The sequence below is a fragment of the Haemaphysalis longicornis genome, unplaced genomic scaffold (genome assembly GCF_048455015.1).
Source record: "Haemaphysalis longicornis isolate Haplotype H1 unplaced genomic scaffold, Haemaphysalis longicornis Haplotype H1 scaffold_8, whole genome shotgun sequence".
Classification (NCBI taxonomy): Eukaryota; Metazoa; Arthropoda; class Arachnida; order Ixodida; family Ixodidae; genus Haemaphysalis; species Haemaphysalis longicornis.
The window spans coordinates 100,232,376-100,252,692 of record NW_027526445.1 but is presented as its reverse complement, the minus strand read 5'-3'; the positions used below and the strand labels follow the sequence as shown (position 1 = coordinate 100,252,692).

Here is a 20,317-nt window from a genome sequence, read left to right as displayed (position 1 = left end):
CCTAAATGGGCATTTTTATAAAGGGACACTGCACTGCGTTTGCTTGAAGTCGTCGCAAATAATGCGTAATTGGAGCTTTTTCCTAATTTCATATTGTTGTCGGCTAAGTTGAGGCCTACGAACGACAGCCCCTTTGCAATGGTGCAGCGCAAAAATCATCCGAGCAGTTTGCATATGGGTAACGTGTACCTGTGTAGAGCTATGGGATCGACCTCGTCTTCGTAAAACGATTGACCCAGGTTCAATCCCGACCAGGGGAGCCGCTCATCCTTAGGCTCCTTTGTTTACGTGGCGCCACGTTACGGCCGTCGCGTTGCTAAAGTGGATGTGAGCCTGGACGTACTGGGACGACACGCCCGTTCCCCAAAGCAAATAAAAATAAACGAAGCCATGCTTTGCCGATGTACTCACTCTCTCACATGGGGCCATTATATAAGTAAGCAGAACGTCTTCTATACCCCTTCCTTCTTCTCCGATCTGCGTGCACTGTTCCTGGGTTTCGGGGTTTTTAACGGCAGAGTTCTTTAGGCCGACACAAATCGGTCAGTCGTAGACAAAAAAACCCGTAGCCCCAGGAACAAGTTGTGGTTACGGAGTTGCCAGAAATCGCCCCCGGGACTTTACGCCGTGAATGTGCAGCCTAACCACAGGACTACCCCAGAGACCCGAGGGGTGCGGGTTAACAGTGATGAGGAACAGTAACTTCGGCAACCAACTGCAAGGAAATAAAAACGCTTCGCGCGGTCGGAGTTGAGATTGGGTCCCTCGTGTAATGAAACTGGCATCCATCCGATTGAGCTATCGCATACCGAGCGCAGAGCATCTCCTTTCGGTTCGTAGCACGGCCGTTGAATTCGGAATTGACAGCGGGTACTAGCTCGTGCTAATACAGAATAGTCATAGCAGCAATTTTCATAGCTATATAATGCCGGCAAAAGAATAGAAATCTAACAATACAAACTTCCGGAGTACAGCAATAATTATGGGGCAGAGGAAAACTCGATTTTAAAAGCACCTGAATATTCCCAAGCTAGCTTCGAAGACGGTAACGTACTGTTATATACTGGCAGACAATCAAACCTAAAAGCAATTAGTAACCCAAATACACTAAGCCCAAACATATTTGGGAAAAACTAAATGCTAGGGTAAGTAGAAAACAAGGTCAAAATAACGTTAACTTATATAAAGTTCACAGTGGCAATGTCGCTAACGAAACAGCCGATGAAATGGCTAAGAAAGCAGCAAAATATGGCGAAATAATATACTGCCAGTTTCACTACAATGTATACGTGTATGTATGTATGTATGTATGTATGTATGTATGTATGTATGTATGTATGTATGTATGTATGTATGTATGTATGTATGTATGTATGTATGCATGTATGTATGTATGTATATATATATATATATATATATATATATATATATCAATATATATTAGCGGCTCCATAATAAAGTAAACAAACATTGGATTGTAGAGTGGCATCAAGAGGGAAACGAACGCTACACATTCCAATAAAAAAAAATTATTCGCAAAATTTCGGCCCCCTTTCCCACAAACTATTACACGTCGCAGTTTATTACTGGAACCGCCAGGTTTCCATTTGATATTCGCAGGTTTCCCTTTATAAAGAACAGCAAATGTATTTGTAACCTATCAGCCGACAGCTGCAAGCTTTGGCCACTGTTTACAGGACTGCGCACTAACAAAAGTGTACAGCGAACCACTTTTGACCACCTATATAATTACTCAGGAAAAAACCTGAGAATATAAAATATACATAAACTTTAAAAGTTTTCAAGGAATGGCAATACAAACATTTTAATCGAACAATACTAAGCCCTCAAATATTTTGCCCCAATTTGACACACAAGCAGACACAAAATCAGGCCAAATACCGCGTCAATATCTTTTATATCTTGTTTACTTATCTGGTGTTCTGTATGAATTACCTTTTTTACATTTCTTTTGGATTTCCTATGCAAACAAACAATTTAACAGTATTCTTCTTTACCCGTTGTATCTTGGTGGTACGGGAGGGTATCTATGCTCGAAGCCGTTTAATAAAGAAATTCACTTTGGAGGCGATATGAAAGCCTGGGCACGGACCGATCCGAGCTTACCAGTCATGGAGAACGTTTAGCGCCATGTTCACAAATAAATGCGAGGTGATAATACACTTGGTCCAAACGTGGCGCCCTATCAAACAATATGAACCCAAACTGAGGGTGGCTGAACGGGCCATAGAGCGATAAATGATCGGAGAAACACTTACAGACAGGAAACGAGCTTTCTGAATCAGAGAATAAACTAGAGTAGAACACATCATTGTTCGAATAAACAAAAAGAAATGGACTTCGGCTGGCCACGTAATTTGGGAAAATGACAATCTGTGGACTACCAGGGTGGCAGAGTGGACACCGAGATACAGGACTGGAAAAAGAGTAAGGTCAATTACTCGAAGGAGGGAAGAAATAAGGGAACGAGGAGGCGAAGGATGCGCTCCAGATGAGCGAGGCAGGAGCGGTTGGAGGCCGTTGGGAGATACCTTCATCGTGCAGCGAACTTTGTCGGTTACTGCTGCTGATGATGATGCAACAGCCGGGTCACCGACGAAAGGAGAGGCGCCGCCACTGTGCGGTTTCTCCAGCCTTGCAAGACTAATGCAAGCTGCGCAACTTTTTTAATACCAGAGCTATATAGGCCAACACAAATCTGTTTGTCGTAAACAGAAAAGCCCGAATCTCCAAGAAAAAAAAATGTGGTAGGGAGGTCCAGGAAATCGAACACGGAACTTTATGCCGCGAAACTAGCAACCTGAATGCACGGCTACTCAAAAGGCCCGGGGTGTACAGGTTAGCAGTGGTGCGGAACCATAACTTCGACAGCCAAATAAGAAGAAATGAAATTCTGTGGTAGGAATTGAACCTGGGTCCATCGTGTTATGACACCTGCACTTCTACGATTGAGGTATCGTCGTAATTCAGGGCGCACAGCATTTGCTTTGGGCTGGAAGCACGGGCGTTGTCTTTGGACTTGGCCCCTCGTTTTCGCGCAAGCTACAGCTGTCAACTGAGGGAAGGATGTGAAAGCCTGCGGTCGAAATGATCTGGGCCGGGCAGCCGTTGAAAACATTAAGCGGCAAGTTCAGGAATATGTGAGGTGTCGATATATTAGTGGAAACTTGGCGCCTTCCTAAACAACTTGAACGGACTTAGTTCGCGTCGACAGGCCATTGAAGAAATAATGAGGCGAGCAACACTTACGGACAGAGAACCAACTACCTGGATTTAATTAGCCCAGCAACAATTAGGGACAGAAAACCAACTAGGAGGATAAGAGAAGCTAGAGAGAAAATACCATTGCTCCAATAAATGAAAAGAAATAGACTTGCACTGGCCCCGGAATTAGGCGAAATAAAAATCGGTGGAATACATGGTCAAGAGAGTGGACCACGAGACATGTGTATAAAAAGTCTGGCAAATTGCTCTATGAGGAGAATAAACAAGAAAAATGGGAAGCAAAGAATGTACTTGAGCGGTACGAGACAGAGGGGGTTGGTTGCCGTTGGAGAGGACTCTGCGCTGGAGTGGACCTAGTGGGCTGCTCCGGCAGCTGCTACTGCTACTGATCATGATGAAACAGCTGGTCTCCGACAAAAGGAAGCAACACGTTCTCCTGTTTCTCCGGCTTTGAACCACAACGCAAGCTGCGCCATTTTTTATTATATCTTTATTTTGGTATCTCTGGCGGCACGGGTAGTGTCCGCATTAAAGACTGATATCGCAGTGGAATGGTAACGACTGCTTCTTTTATTGGTTAATTGCATGTCGGCGGCGCTTGAGGAGCTTTGAAACTACAGAAAAGCACACTTGTTTTTTTTTTTTTCTGGATTTCCGCCGCGAGCCATGCTTCTGCTCATTCCTTTTGCAATGTAATTGTGCTCTGTAGCATGCGATGCTACCTATTCAGGAAATTGCCATCTCCCTTAAAATGACACTGCGCCATCGCCCATACCAAGGTGAGGAGCACAACATTGAAGGGCCGGCATTAGAGCGGTACACGACTGCAAAATTGGCTCATTTATACACATTCGAAATAGTAACTTCCGTTATTTATAACGCAGTGTCTACAGTGCCGTCTGACTGCACTCCACCTGGCCGCTGCAGGCATGCCTAGAGTGCCGTGCGACGACATTCGGATATTTAATACTAGGCTAGCACCGTCCCGGAGCGTATATCGTTGTAGTGTAGAGGATCCGCATCAAGTTCTTGTTCTCAAGGATGGTGGTTCGAGACCGGTTCTTTCTTTGTTTTTTTTTTCATTTTTAAATTGGAGTGTAATTTTTATGCCTTAGGGAAGTTCTGGTTTTTTAAAAGATTTCTTTGTGTGCGTTAGGTTATTTTATGTTATGTTCAGGTTAGGTTGCCTAGCCTTACGTTATGTAGAGCAATGTACTACCGGACGCGGCAATTTTGTCACAAAACGCCGGTGGACGTCGATGTAGTGCACTGCTTATAATACCGTCGGACGGCACTCTAGACACGGCCTATTTATAAATTGATGGTGCACAGGGAGCCGCCTATAAAAACAAAAGAAAGCAACACGTGCGTAACTCGTTTACCAAGTTTGAGAATTCAATGCACCTTTATTTGTGGCGGTCCACCGGGCGGGTCTTTCAAGATAAAATAGCGAGATTAGAAGCGCAAGAAAACGAAAGACCACGAAACACTCGTCTACCGCATACACAAACTGTCAGGGCAGTTTGCAGCAATATTGATACACGGGTGTTTTTATGTATATGGGATCGAAACATTCCTGTTTTCGTTTTGAGAACGCACTGAGCTAAACTAAGGGCGCTAAAAGAGCTACCGTAAGACCTAAGGTCTGAGACTCCTGAGCAACAAACAATAACGTCGCCATTAGGCTACAGAAAAAAAAGAACTAAAGCAGTTTTTTGAAGCTATTCTGGATGGAGGCAACTGAAAGGAATGCCGCGGAACAAGTCAAGCGCGAAAACCGAAAGAGAGTGACGGAGGGTGGGGTTGTTAAAGGAGCAAACACAATAGGGTTGTCGCGATTGACATTGACAAAACGATGCTTGTGAAACGTTGCACCATGGAACAATGTGAAGCCCTAGCTACGAAGCGGAGTCAAACGAACAAGAGTCGTTTGAAGCCCATCGTTCCAAACGCCAGCTCGAAGCGCGTGCTGATTTGTGCAGAAACAACTTTGGTGTTATCACAGGTAAGCGTGTAAAGGGGTGCTAATTAATGCCATCAAATTTCTTCTGCAATGTAGAACAGTTCTACTCACTTAGGTTGCCGCGAAGTTCATATGTTAATTGGTGTCAAGGCCACAGCCGTATGTGCCCCATGGTTCAAAGAATCAACGCTGTAGTGCTTGCTGTTGTGCGGGACATGTTATTGCCGCCGTTGTCGTAATCGTCATCAACAGCCTTGTTAGGTAACTCCAGGACGAACGCCTCTCCAATTACCCTCCAAATATTCTTTTTCTGCGCCGCCCATTGTCTTCTCTGCCAGCAAATGTTGTTGTCTTCTCTCCAAAATGTTTTAACTGCAAAGCCCTGCAGGATGCTCGCTGGACAGAAGTACAGCCACACGGTGTTCTGTCGCAGCGGCGGTCGTTGCGGCGTAGCCCACAGGCTTCGAAAGCCGAGCGGAATATGTATTCATGAGCGTTGAAAACTTGTGAACCGCTAGCTAGCCATACATATCCCCGTTGTTTGGCGCAAAGAAAACTGCAGGTACATTTGAGGCAAAATATACGGTATTTACCGGCAGCGCCCGCGTTTATTAAAGACGATAGTCTTTCTTGGGCTACTTAAACCCAGAAATTTTGGTCTGTCTGTATGTCTGTCCGTTTGTCTGTCTGTGACTCGATTCAGCCACCCGGCCAAAGCGAAACAATGCCTGCGCAATAGTCTTATATAGTCACAGCTAAATCTACCCGTCTATGTCCGGGGTAAGGTTCATACTTGTCAACATTGGTGAAGAAGAACAAGACATTACGCAAATATGAGGCAACAAATCAATACAGCAGTGATATTTGCAGTGTTCCTTTATAAAAAATCAAACATGCTTGTCTTTTGCGAAATTAAATACTTCATCAACCTCAGAAAAAGAATTCACTCCGCCGTCGCCTGCTGTCGCCCGCGCCACTATAGCTTCAGGCGCCATTTTAAGAAATCAACCGGCAACAGTTACGCAAGGTTCCACTAGATAGGTTTCACGTTCTGCTTGCAACGCACGTGGAGTAGGGAAACGCGGTTCTATAAACGTTGAAGTAGGGCGTCTCGTTTAACGCTCGTCTTCGCCGTACGGCAGCGTTCGCATCGAGACACTCGGTTCGGAGCAGTGGAACGCGGGAAATTTAAAATTATTTAAGCAAAAATTTGGCGTCTTTACCTTGGGAGGAGCGCGACGCAAGAGCAACAACATGAGAGGTGAGCGGGAAAGCGAAGGAAGGCATTTACTTCGCAAAAGCCGATAAAGACTATCGTCTTTTGACGGCATTTGCAACGAAAGGAGCAGTTACGCGGCCAATTTTTTATCTAGGAACACTTATTGGGTTGGTTTTTAGAATAGTAAGAGAAAAAAAGTGGCAGTGCAACGGCTGCACGCGCGGAAGGAAAAGCAAGCACAAAAAAAATTACACCATCTTCCCGTAGGGTAACCCTGAGTAGTATGCAAAGCAGCCATGGGGTCGATTCAAGTGCCCATTAGTTTTCATATGGTCGTTTCCGGTAGGTTGAGGTACTTAGCTACCGTTATATCTACAGTTTGGTTTCCATGGTAACTACCACACTTTTTACTTACCGGAACTACGAAATGGGAAATTGCGTTGAACCCATGGCTGTTTCGCATACTACTCAGGGTACCCGTACGGGGAGATGGTGTAATTTTATTAGATGCGACGGAGTCATGTCCCGCCCTCGTCGTTGGTTCGCCGTCCACACCCCCACTGCGCATGCACCCTTTAATGGCTCCTGGAGCGACAGTGTTACCGGTGTCTTCCTGGGCCGGCCCGAGAATAGCCGAGAATGCGCCGTGGGGGTGTGGACGGCGCCACAACAAGGGAGGGACATAGCCCCGACCATGAGATGCTGGAGCGGCAGTGTTGCTGGTGTCTTCCTGGGCCGGCACGAGACGAGCACGCTTCCCCTTGAAGGGCTCCTGGAGCGGCATTGTTGCCGGTGTCTTCCTGGGCCGGTGGATGAACGGACGACGGACGACGGAGCCGAGAGCAAGGGATGCTTTGCATCTAAAAGAACAGAATTCCCGCTGACGCAGTTTCAGGCAGAGGGCGCGCGAATACTGCGAAGGCGGGAAGTTCGAATTGCATTGGGCGCTGGCAGTGAGTGGATAACGGCGCTACAGCCTATAGTGGCGAATCACGGCTCTGCACTTCCGACAGCTTTCAGATTGAGTGGAACGGCTGTAATAATTTTTTATTTGGCCGTCCCCTTGTTCTATACTCGTCTTGTGGTGGATGTTCTGTTTTGCCGGTTGCCCACCAGTTGTCACGTTGTCTGGCTACACGAACTGTCCAAGTCCATTTCTTTTTTTTTTACTTGAACTATGGTATCTTCTATTGTAGTTTGTTCTCTGATCCAGGTAGCTGGTTTCTTTTCTCTGCCAGTTATTCCTAACAGTATTCGTTCCATGGTCCGTTGAACCGACATGCCTTTGCTTCGCAGTTGTTTGGTAAGGCACCAAGTTTTCACTCAATATGTCATAACCGGCGGGATTCATTGGTTGCCTACTTTTCTTTTGAGTGATAGACGTAGTTTACTTTTCATTACTTGGGAGTGTTTATAATCTTAATCCAGCTTTTCGTTACCTGTGCTGAAAATGGTGGTGTTATGCATGCTTATTCGCTCTTTTCATTGTTTGGCAGGGCTTCCTGCCAATACATATTTTTTGGCGGGCTTTTTTTTTACCGGGGTTGGGGTAGTTATAATCTTATACCTAATGCAGCCTTTCGTCACTTTTTCTGGAAAGCTTGGTTTTTGCGTGTTTACTCATCCTTAATTTAGATGTATTCGTAGTTTTATTTAACCCCATAACCTTGCTGTCTGATTGTAGTCCCTGAATCATTTTTGTGCAAGTATTCTGCAAACTCATCTATCAAGACTCTGTCGTACGACGACCTCAAATGGCTGAAGTATTCACCGTTTGACCGTAATTATGTGTTTTCCCAGAGAAGCTTTCTGAATAACCCCCTTTAGACAAGCTGTGGGGGGTTTTCGCCAGATCGTATTTCCCTGTCATACGCCCTTTCTTAAAGGGACACTGAAGTGAATTTTTCAAGCTCCCGTTTTTGCTTGCACTGCGTAGACTGGCTCAAATTAGCACACTTTTCATCGTTTATCCGGTTGGCTAATCGATAATTATTTTACAAAGCGCGAAAGAAGAAAAACTACCATGCGCGGTTTGCGGCGGCCGCACCAACAAAGTTGTGACGTTTAGAGGAGGGGGCACCGTGATTGGACGATGCCCAAGGTTAGCAATCAAACAAGTTTCGGTTTCGGTTTCGGTTCTTTAAAACAACATATTTGACATCCGATGGCATCGTTGCATGGGCATTCTCAATATCACAGTAATCGTAGTACCGCGCTTCTGCCATGTTGTCGACTGTAAAATGCATAAGATAAGCCTCCCAGGACGGCTTGGAATCGTAGCATTCATTGGCTGAGCCCTACGCCGTGCATGAACGCCCTCCGCGTCCCCGCAGACGCTCAAATGCATGCGCTTTTCCCCCATATTTGGAGCTTGCCTCACTCATGCCTGTATCGTAAAAAGCGTGTTCGCACCAGTCCAAGGGTCTGTTGATTCTGGCCTGGGCCCACTGCCTGCATGCAGTCGGTGCATATGGCAACAGCACGCCAACAAGAACTCGCTAGCGCGCCAGTGCCAGCCTGCGCGAGTTCTGTGGACTAGTTCGGGGAGCAATGAACGTTGCGGCCCCAAAAAAGGTGAACCCAGTATAGAAAACATCGGCGAAAAACGAAAAAGTGAACTTATAAAAAAAAGCATGTACCCGCGGGGATTCGAACTTGTGACTGGCAAAACAACTGGGGTGACATACCTAGCGCTCCAGACCACCAGACTACAGGAGGGGCGACACCGATGACGGAAATATTAGATATAAAATGTATAACCAGTTTACACTTTTATTTATTTTTAGTATTTGAAGCAGCTTAGGTGACTATTTGTTGTATTGCAATCGTGCAGTAAGCGTCCCCCGAGTTTCCACAATAGTTCACGTCTAGCAATTGCATTTCGTAGACGGAAAAGCGTTCGCAGATGCGTAGTCGTGCTGCTGACCGCTGTGCTTGTTCGCCCAGCGCAAAAAAGTGCTTCCCGCACCATAGTTTTACGCTGTACGATAAAAATATCAGTTTATTTTATTTCCTGAGTACCTATATTGACTTCGCTGACTCTTCTACCCCTTCAAGAGGCCTTATATTTTCCTACTGGCGTACCAGTCAGCGAAGCGTCGCCTGTATGCTTGTGCAGCGCTTGTGTGAAGCGACCTTGACTTGGAGCTAGACACAGTGTACAAACTAACGAAGTAGAGAAAAGCACATTCCTCCATTCCCAAACGTGTTGTGGCTTAGTTTCAACTGATCGAGCGAATTGAGACGACCCGTCGGCGTCCGGCGGACTAAACGCTGGGCCGACTGACTCGGTCGCGGAAGGTCGGCGAGCCGTGCCGTAGCGCAGCCAATTGCCAGCTCCTCTCCTGCTGACGTCACACGAAAACTCCACAGAAAATGGGCGAGCGTAAAGAGAGGAGGACAGCATTTTCGAATTGATTTTTCTACTAAATAAATTCGCGTAAACGCGCTCAGAGTGGTCAAAACAGGGCTTATGGACTCCGGAATACAATTTGCGCTCGTAATCCCGCATTGTTTACAAATCACTTCAGTGTCCCTTTAAAGGTTTGTTCGATTTGTATGTGAAGTAATATCCCGCCCGCGCATCCTTCATTCACAACGTCCAGAAGCCTTTTGTAGCTGACATCTATACTCCCGATTTTGAATGCTTTCAGCAGTGCGGCGGTTTCTGCTAAATGAAACGCTTTCGCATTGTATATACGCGCCACGTGCTATGGTTTTGGGTACTCTACAAATTATTCTCTTCGGTGTACGGCGATATGGACGTGATTCATTTTAAAATACATATTTATAAACCCAGTCTGCTTTTGATTTTTGGGATTTTAGGCTGTCAATCATGTGGTTAACTGTTATTACCACGATAGCGTTTTTAGGCTCATTTAACGGTTTTTCAGTGCCCTCTAACCGTCAGCTATCAGCCGTGCTCTTGCAACGGAAGTACGTCATCGATTCTAGCAGGAAACTACAACTGAGGCAGTAAACTGCGACAGCTCCCCGGAATCGGGAGTACAGAGCAGCGGCAACTACATTTGTGGAAAGGAGGACAATGATACAGCGGGCCAGGCGCCGCGCCTGGGCAGTTATGTTGATTCCATGCTCAAGGTTAATCGCATGAGCGCCAGACAGGGTCGCCAGCTGTGTCCGCAACTTACGCCACCACAGCAGCGCATACTCAACCTATACTAAGGCTGCCGCTAGCTAGCACTCTGTCAAATAAATTTAAAAAAGCGAAAATTCAATGCCGGGCTCTCCAAAATCAAGAAAAACCTAGATCAGAACCAGAAACCACATTAAACGTGGCCCGCCCGAGAAGCAGTAAGACGCAGTACAGGGTTTTCAATTACACAAATTTACAGCAGAGAGCAAAAAAACGCGCAATATAAATATTCTTTCATTTATTCCGGTACCTGTATAAGAACTTCTTCGTATTCCTCGTACGCCCCCTTCCCGCACAATGGGAGTTATTTGATACTTCTCTGGAAAGATTCTAGTGTATTTGGGGGGCGGGGGGGAGCTTTTATATAGCTAGCGTGCTGGGCTACAACTCGAAGACCTTAACGTTTCGTGTCGGAGGGTACAACATAGACCAAAGGCTATACATTCACCATCTATCCGGAAGGCTATATGGGGGATATTATCTGTCTTTAAATGCTCCTGCCGAACCGAATGACGATTTACGAAAAGGCGATGACAAGTTGAGCCTGATACACCATTGAAACATTTTTCCGATGTTATAATCGAAGTCATGAATGCGAATCGCGTTGGATTTCCAGTCCTGGAGACATCGTATTCGATTTTACTTTCAGTTCTTAATGTGAGCCGTTCCACTAAACACAAACAAATGTGAATTCCATATTTTTACACGTATGGGCCTCACATTTGAGTCACAGACCATTATGTAACACCCATGTGGTCGACTTAGTACTTGCGCAGTCGCAAGTGTACTCACATGGATGGACAATCCAGCGCTAAAACATAGTGCAGAGAATGATACGAATGCAAACAAACCCTTCTCTTTCGTGGACTAGAAAAATACAAAGTACGTTTTCTTTAGCAGTAAGCCATGAAAATTTTGAATGTGCCCGCAGGCAGGCTGTACAAGCGTTTCTCTTCTGGGCGTCACGCCCATGGGGCCTTTATCTCACTCAAATGCGTGCCAGAATTATTGTACAATCTCCTAGTTCGTTTGAAACCTAGAAAGGGAAAATATTATGTTTCTCCCCGGCTGCAAAACACGGAGCGAGCCCAAGACACCAAAGTAATGGAGTGCGGGGACCGACCCAGTGTTGCACATATTACCCGAAGGTGGCTACGGGTGTCGCGGGCGCAGTGTCGCCCTCTGGGGGCTGTCTGGAGCCAAAAGGTGTTGTAAAACACATTCTTCTGCCGTTTTACAACCTGCATTATTATTTACGCTGTTGGCGATTTCTCTTTTTTTTTTCAGAACACCGACATGAGCGAGGGTGTGTACCACTACGTCGATGGCCTGTGCGTCAACCACTTATTTCAGGAGAGAACGCTGCGATCCGCCTTCTCTTATCAGCCACGGCCGGATGACGTCTTCATCGTCACGTATCCCAAGTGTGGAACTACATGGATGCAGTTCATCGTATTCTGTATCTACAATGATGGGAAAACGCCAGCCGACCTTCTTGAATTCATGAAGCGGACACCCTTTTTGGAAATGGTTGGAGCGGACGTAGCGGAAAAGATGCCTCGACCCGGGGCTATCAAGACTCACTTGCCGTATCATCTGCAGCCAAAATCTCCTGATGCGAGGTAATATTGGAGGTATTTTCTGTTTATTGCTTTCTTTGGGCACTTATTGCTGGGCGCGTTTATATCAATTTTTTAAATGGTGTCATCGTAACTGGCGTTTAAAAAAGGCTTTTTTATCTACCCCAAAACTGCATCCGCACTTTACAAATCGTTACTTTTAGAGAACACCTGACCACATTCCAGGTGTACATGTGACATTGGGATAACATGTAAAATGCGTTTGGTGCAGTGTGCAATTTCAGTTTTTAAGCAGAACCTCTATTTTGTCATTGAAAATAGTCGCGTCATTCGACTTTAAAATTTTATGGACAAGTAATGCTTAAAGATATTGTTTTTTGTCTCAGCATCACCATATATAAAAAACGGTGCTGGGCTCATTTGGTGCCTTGGGTCAATTCTGTTACAAGAAATAATTCCGGTTTTCTTATACTTAGCACAAACGCCTATACAAGCAGGTCCACTGGCACTAACAAGGCTTCACAAAACGTCTGTTTGCGTAAACGTAGGCGCAAATTACCTTGATATTCCTTAGTCTATGTCCCTGACACAAAGAATACTTCCATAATCACCCCCTCCGATAAAGCGTAAGCAGCGGCATTCGCGATTTACAGAAAAATACCTGTCTATCCATCGAAATATTTTCGGTGTGAATGGGTAGTGATTTGCATCCGATTTATTTCGAGGCTCAGAATACCTTTTCTTTGTTTAAGTAAAAAAAAAAACGTCTGCGCGCATAAACGTTTAGAGCCTCCTAAAGGTTGCAAAGTGGTGTATAATATCCGGCATGACACCTTTATGACAAATCACATAAACCAAGTTCAGGGACCCAGTGTGTCTACTTGTCTACCATGTCTACATGTATACTATGTCTACCATGTCTAACATATATACATGTATACTTGTAAAGAAAAAATGACGTGAACCCCTCGGTGCACACAAAAAATGTGTTGTTTTTAGCCAGCTGAAATCGCTTAAAATCCTTTATTAAAAGCTTTCAGTTAAGCTGTCAAACTGCCTGCAATTTAAATGCGGCTAGAGGCAGGTTACGTGCCTGGATTGTAAACATTGTTTCGCCGACGCGCGCAACGAGAAATAAATTTTGCATAACTTAATATTGCACCAGTGCCCGCTCAGGTGAAATGTTAATGCACGCAGTGCATGTAGACTATTCTTCCTTTTGCCGATGTTGTCGCTTCACAGCACCATTCAGCAGCCACGCCAGGAAGCAGAATGTGAGCGGTAGCGAATATGTTGTAGATGAGGACGTGACGTAATATCAATTAGTGCAGTCGCGTAGGATTTTCACCGATTTTATCTAACTCACACCTTGGGGCACTGTTCCAGCTTGGTGCAATTAAACTTGTCAGTGTTAGAGCTAAGAAGACTTATTAATCTGCACTACCCCAGGAAGTCAGCGTGACTTAGGCATTTCATTGTCCGACGCATGTAGTGGGGCTCCTAGCATACAAATTGTAATTGCCTCACGCGTAAATTTGGAATCCTGGCAATTTTGTTAATCGGGTTCCCTGCATTGCGATGGTCTGTCAGCAAAGGGAGCTGTAGAGGAAAGAGAACGAAATGGTGGGGGTAGCGAGTGGACAACGCGGCCTTCGGAAACAGAGATAGCTGCCTTCGATGCGATGCTGACGAAGCCAGGGTGACGTCAACTCTAGGCCTGTGCTTGGTCTTAACAGACCTTGTAACTTTCGCCACCTCGCAGAGCGCGGCCAGAGCTACGCGATGGCCACGCGCGGGATGTTAGGGAAGCTAACGCAGGGAAGCTAAACAGAATTTCGAAGCTAGACGTGCGTTCAGTAAGAAGCCTCAAGTTTTAAAAGTAGAAGAAAGAGGTGCGCACCTGCTCAATGAATATTAAACCAATGGTATTCGACTATTGTCTTTGTTTGCAGAACTGTTCGTCAACTTATGCTGCTTGGAAAATTGTTTGCTTTGGCTGTGAAGGGGAAACTCATTTTTGGGCCCCTTTCCACTTCTTAGCCACTCCGTGGGCGCTAAGGACAACGGATTGTTTTGACCCGAGTGACGAATTTTCAACGGAGCAGGTGGCTTCTCAGCAAACTTTCTTTTTGTCGAGGCATGATGATGCAGATATATATGTCGGATATAATGATCCAGCTGCCAGTTGGCTTCTCTGCACGAATTCTGTGGCAGGCTGCCAAAATTTTTATTGGCCGTTTCTTGCATATGAAGCTCCGGCTTAAATAAAAGGAAGTGCTTTGTCGTATATGTGCGAATCGCACCGTAAATATCTGCGGACTTAGTGGGGTTCGTCTTAGAGAGCACTTTCATGGTTCCATATGCAAAGACAGTTTTGAAGAATGCTCAGTCCCGCACAAATATTAAATGTAATAGGTAATTCTGGGTGGATTTACCCGCTGCGGTTACTCCATGACAGTGACACTTGGTTGTTCAGCACATGTTCATTCTTGCTTGATACCGTTGATGGAGGCTGTCTTACAGAGGCCAACAGGAAAATGCCCATGAGCAAGATATGGGCGGGTGGTAAAGGTCGCATGCGGTCTGAAATTCCTTGAAGGTCGTCGTAGGAACATCAAAATTTGGCAGTCCCTTGAGATAATAGGCTTTCCTTCATTTCAACACTTGTGGTTAAAGTAATGTTACCAAATAAAATCAAGTACCTATCAAGTACCTAATTATCGTTTTTTTTTTTTTTCATATAGTGTCGAAAGGTAGCGCGTGTTCTGACCATTGCGCACATGTATTTTTTGCAGGTACATATACGTTGCTCGAAACCCCTACGACTGCTGCGTCTCCCTGTACCACCATACCAAGCTGTTCCCAATCTACGATTTCGAACACGGCACATTCGACGAGTTCTTTGAAAGGTTCATCCGTGGAGAGGTGGACTTCGGCGACTACTTCGATCATCTGCTGTCCTGGTTCGAGCACAGAAACGACGACAACGTGCTGTTCCTGACGTATGAGCACCTGAAACGAGATCCGAAGAACGGAATATTGTCCGTGGCACGCTTTCTTGGAAAGGACTACGAAGAGAAATTGCTTCGAGACCATGGAGCATTGGAAAAAGTCGTGGAAGCTACAAGTCACGAGTCCATGAAAAAGTTCAATGCGGAGTTTAGGAAACTGGGTTCAGCCGTTGGGGCATTTCATACTGAAAAGGGGGGAGCTAGCGAGGAAGAGGTATTGAGTGAGCGATTGCAAAATCTCCTCTCTAAGCCCATCACCGGGGAATTTGTTCGGAAGGGTATGGTGGGTGACTGGAAAAATCACTTCTCGGGAGAGCAGATTCGCCGGTTGATAGAAGTGGTTGCGAAACGACCAAAAGCGTTGGAGCTCATGTCTCTGTGGAAGGATTGCGAGTTACCTTGAAGGGATTACCTACCGCACAAAGGCAGTTCACCGTAATCTAAAGTTTCTTGTGAAGTAACCTTACATCTATTCATCTTTCCTGCATTCCTTACTCTTATTTTTGTGCCGCAACGTAGTCCACAATTAAGACATTTTTTTTCGGGAGTACTAATTGCATACGGTAAGCGCTCTGCTCTAAAGTGATTTTCTTTGAGCGTGGCAGGGGTGGGATGTTTTTTAAGGCGAAGCGTCCTTTGGGCGGTCACCCACAACCATCTTCGCGAGCTCCGCGCAGTGCGCGGAGTTTCTTTTGGCACTCTTGGCCTTCGATGCACTTGCGCCAGAAACCCCCACCAAAGAAGACGCGGAGTTTCGTCTTGTGGCGAGTAGAATCGCATTGAATTATTCGGAAACAGGATTTGGGTTTTATGTAATGGAGTATGTTTTATATTTGCTTGCTTTACAAGCAGGCGGCCATGGGTTGCAACGGGTTCTCCATATTTAACATAATAGCTTTTACTGCCATTGCCATCTTAATTCCGGGTGAAATAAAAAAAATATACTAGTTGTGTTGCATATTCTGCTATCCTAGTCGTTAAATACGGAGCTATTAAAATGCATTACACAGCAACATTTCTGCACGAAAAATGCGCTCGAATGCTTCCGGTGGGGGTGGATTGGAGACATTATATGTTATTTCCATTAAGAGTTCAAATGCTAAAAACAGGGTAAGCTTGCACTAAGTAGCGCAAGGCTTGAGCTGCGCGATTTCTTTACACTGAAGCAGCAGGATTTCTTTCCACGGAAGGGCTGAAGGACGCATCGCCACGGATTTGCAGAAGTTTGAAACTGTTTATTCACGCCTTCGGCGTCCCTTTGAGCGGTGCTAGTAGATGTCATCGTCATAATCACCGATGCATGCGCTAACGAGTGTTCCTCATTTTATCACTCGTAAGCGTTTTCTCTAGGGTTTTTTTTTGCGTTTTTTGCGAATGCTAGTGCGCGGGCCTTTGACGCTCGGCGGTCGTCGCGAGGCACGCGCTAACGAGCGCTCCGCATTTTCTCGCTCGTCGGTATTTTTGCAAGTTTTCTTTTTTGTTTGTTTGCTAAAGCCAGTTCGCGCGCCCTGCAGCACGCGCTCACGAGCGCTGGGCGTTCCTCCCGGGTAGTTTTCGGCACCGCCGAATTTAGGGCTAGTAACAGCTCTGCTTTTAGTATTTATGACACCAACACCCTCTAAATGTATTCAGGCGTATGTAGTTGTTTGAGGAGTCGCACACGCTGTACGATGAGAGAGGAGAGCGCATGTTTGCTAAAATAAAATGGACTTGGGGAAATCAAATTTCGCCGCATCACAGAGAAGCAAAGTTGCCGCCCACTCAAGCCGCATGTGGTGCCGTTGCGATTGGTCGGTCCCAAAGTGCAGCTTATTGGGACAGTGCAAATATTGCGACTGTTGATGTTGTTTATTGGCTTATATACTTATTCGATTGCGGACCAATATGTGTTGACTGTGATGTTTGTGGCAATGGGATTTTCTTGTTCATCGTTGATGTCTTCGTGAGAGTTAGGTTGTCGTACCAATGATTATAAGCAAAGAAATAATGTTTGATGGCTTTTTTGGGCTGATGCCTATATTGTGGCGATACGTGCGGCGCTGGATACAGGGGCGCTGTCTTCGGCAATACAATCCTCGCCAGCATGAATGCGTGAGAATTGCAACCTATGCGGACGCGGGTTGGCTAAGCCCGCATTTGGTTACCCGCTAACCCCGAGAGGCGCTCAGTTGGTGTATATAGTGTTTCAACGGCAAGCATTGAAGCCAAGTTTTCCTATACTACGATTCTGCTTACAGGCGAACATTTCTGATGGAAGTATTTCGTTCCAAAAATTGTAACGACCGCAAAGAAAACAAGGAGGATGATTTTGCTGTAATGAAAAACCCATAAGCGTCACAACAACGAAAATCGAGCCGAGGTTGTTAACTTCAACTTGCGCAGCAAATACGCACTCCATTTGCGAGGGAACTTTTTCGCTCACACACTATCGTATTTTCAAGAAACGATGATACCTTGGACGGTAAACAACACCGGTCCCTCATTATTGCATCGTTCAAACAATACGCGAAAGTAAAAACCGCATGCAGCGACGTATCAGAACGAATTGCCAGTGAAGCGAATTTCGAAAATATCCTTAACAGGAATCAAACTGTAGAAACGCTTCCGCCTTCTTGGTAATAGAACTCACATTCTTTGTTTGTATGGATATTTTCGACAGATTACAGGCTGACATACAAATGATATTCAAGTTATATCAGTTTCGGCTTTTTTGAGGGAATGAGAGGAGGCTTGTTTGCACGCGCTCTCCTAGCACGTATTACCTTCTTACCAAAGTAATTAAGGGGTGAATAAATGAGAATAATTACAGTATCGAACGCTGTGAAAGCCTGTTTGTTGAGCTATCGCTCTCTTCTGCAAAAGAAGCTGCTAAAATTCGTCCTTGTATCAGCAACCACTGCATGTATTGTCGCTATACATTGAAATACGAACATTATATGTGGCTTTCAGTACATGCCACGCATTCCGGCGACGGGCCGCGTATGCGAAGCAGGAACAACTTTCCAGATTCTGTAACCAACCTGGGAATGAGAAGACCACTGTTTTGCGCGCTCGCCACGAAATGAGAAATGAAGGAATATAGCTCTGTGCACCATTTTTCCTGATGCAGAGAAACGAAGTTAGATATAGGTGGAGGCGACATGCGGTTCTCTCTGGTTTGTACAACTCGGACATTTTGTTTGCGCCACCGCCGCCGTCTATAGTGGTTCGCTTGAAACACTCTCTTTTTTCGAGTAATTCGTAAACGCACCCGTGGTCTCGGTCTGGTTAGCCTTGGGGTATATTCGCTGGTTTCAGTGCAAATGGGCTGCGGTCAAGACCAAGCGGAGGAATTTAGGTTTGAACAATCGCAATATTTTTCTGTAAAAGTTTCTCTTGGCTCAATTATGAGCGTTCATTTTGTAAAAAAATGTGGTTTGGCGTCTTTTGAGCTCGTCATATTATCGCTGCGCGGCCTGTTAACACGCTTAGTTTACATCCTGGCTCGCACCAGGAGGGTTGGGCTTGTACCAATCTGAAATTGGCAGGCGGGGACTCGGTTATCTCGGCCTTGCGAGCGCGTGTTGATGATGATGATTATGATTAGTGGCTTCTCCTTTGTAACGGGGTAGCGTTGCACAGCGGCGTTAGTCGAGACGCCACTGTGCACTCACATCATCAGAAAATACAAACAACCTAAAAAGTAATATTTGGCGGAACTGCGCACTCTAGCGGTTCGGCGCCTGCCATCGAGGTGGAAGCGTTCGCGCATGCGCGTTCTTCCGCACTGCACAGCATGCAGATTTGGTCACTTTAGACTGCTGTCCTCCGTTTCTGAGAGAGCACGGCCGCAGTACGACTCCTTTGCGGTATTCCGTTCTCCTGTTGCCACAACTGCGGCATCAATTATTGTCGTTTTATGCCGTCATTCGCGCGTGTGTTTCCCGCATGCTGATTCCCGCCGCATGCCGCGCTTTACCCAAACTGGTTCCTTCGTGATTTCCCCTTCCTTGCCTCATCATTGAATGACGACGTCAGCCCTTTCGCTAGATTCGAATGATGAAAAACGTTTCCGGGGACCTTTAGTCAGAGTGGAGGAAACAGAGGCGAAAAAACCGGCCAAAAATGGCTATCAGGGCCTAAGAAATAGCCCAAAAGAGTCTACCTGAGGCGCTTTGCTCAGATACAAAACGCGTCTCATGACAGGAAGTAAATTTGCGTTTCTTCGAAGTAAGACGGGCACGTACGTCTTCTCAGTCTCGGAAGCAGCCACAGTGTCGTCACAGTGCAAAAAGGTGGCACCAGTCCCCACGCCCTCACGTGGTTCCCGAATAATGTGTCTCCGCCTAAACCTCCCACCGTGCACGCTTAATAAATGAAGGATACGGGATACTAGCCGCGTCCTCAATGGCTATATGTATCAAGTCGGTTTCTCTAGCAGAATCTTTGATGGAGCGAGGCAGACGCATTTGTTCGGGCTCTTCTTTAATGATGTTAACGGATACTACTCCACTCCACACTTGCCACACGGCTACTGCCATGACGGCTTACTGAACAGTATTCTCAAATGAGAAACTACCGCGTGGTAGGTCATGTGTTTCCATTGTTCACGATGCTTGTGATGTCACTGCCCGAAACGTACGCTGTTGTGGAAGCGGAAGTTGTTGAAACTGCAATGTCTACCGAGAAACAACCGCGGGCAGCGCTACGTGTTTACACTGCTCGTGCCCGCTTAATCATCTATCGCACAGTTGAGGCGTATATTTCACATTTGTTTGTTTTTGTTGTGGCGAAAGCCGTAGCATTCTTATTATACCCAAAAATTGCGCACCGTCGTCACTCAGTCGCCCTGTCACTGATTAGCAGCGCCGTCAAAAGATCTGTGCGAGGACACCCGTTATTATTTAGTCCTTTAAAACAGCTTCCATACCGTTTTAACTCGCACATACACACTTGGTCCCCGAGTCACACGGAATTTTACTGATTTGTGTATTGAGATGTGAACACAAATTCAAGCACTCCGGAAAAGCGCTGCTTGAGACATTTTGTACGATATGGCTAGGAAGATGTGTGATATCGATTAACAGCGGAGCTTTTGTACAAGCCGTAAGTTAGGTGTTGCGGGGAAAGGTACCAAGAAATGCTTAGTGCTTGTCAGCGTGT

At 45.8% G+C, this 20,317-nt stretch overlaps 1 protein-coding gene across 3 annotated transcripts in view; it reads left to right on the top strand.

The window, feature by feature from the left end:
* LOC144150070 (sulfotransferase 1C2-like) overlaps positions 1-16,135 on the top strand; it is a 50,309-nt gene extending 34,174 nt beyond the window's left edge. For 2 of the 3 annotated variants that reach the window (XM_077681872.1, XM_077681871.1), the window contains 2 exons: positions 11,872-12,206; positions 14,960-16,135. In XM_077681872.1, coding sequence (XP_077537998.1) covers positions 11,881-12,206; positions 14,960-15,578 — 945 coding nt within the window. In that variant the 5' untranslated portion in view covers positions 11,872-11,880 and the 3' untranslated portion in view covers positions 15,579-16,135. Of the gene's footprint in view, positions 1-5,107; positions 5,252-11,871; positions 12,207-14,959 lie in introns of those variants that run through there. The other variant, XM_077681870.1, reaches the window with a different exon arrangement.
* Positions 16,136-20,317: the final 4,182 nt, after the last annotated feature.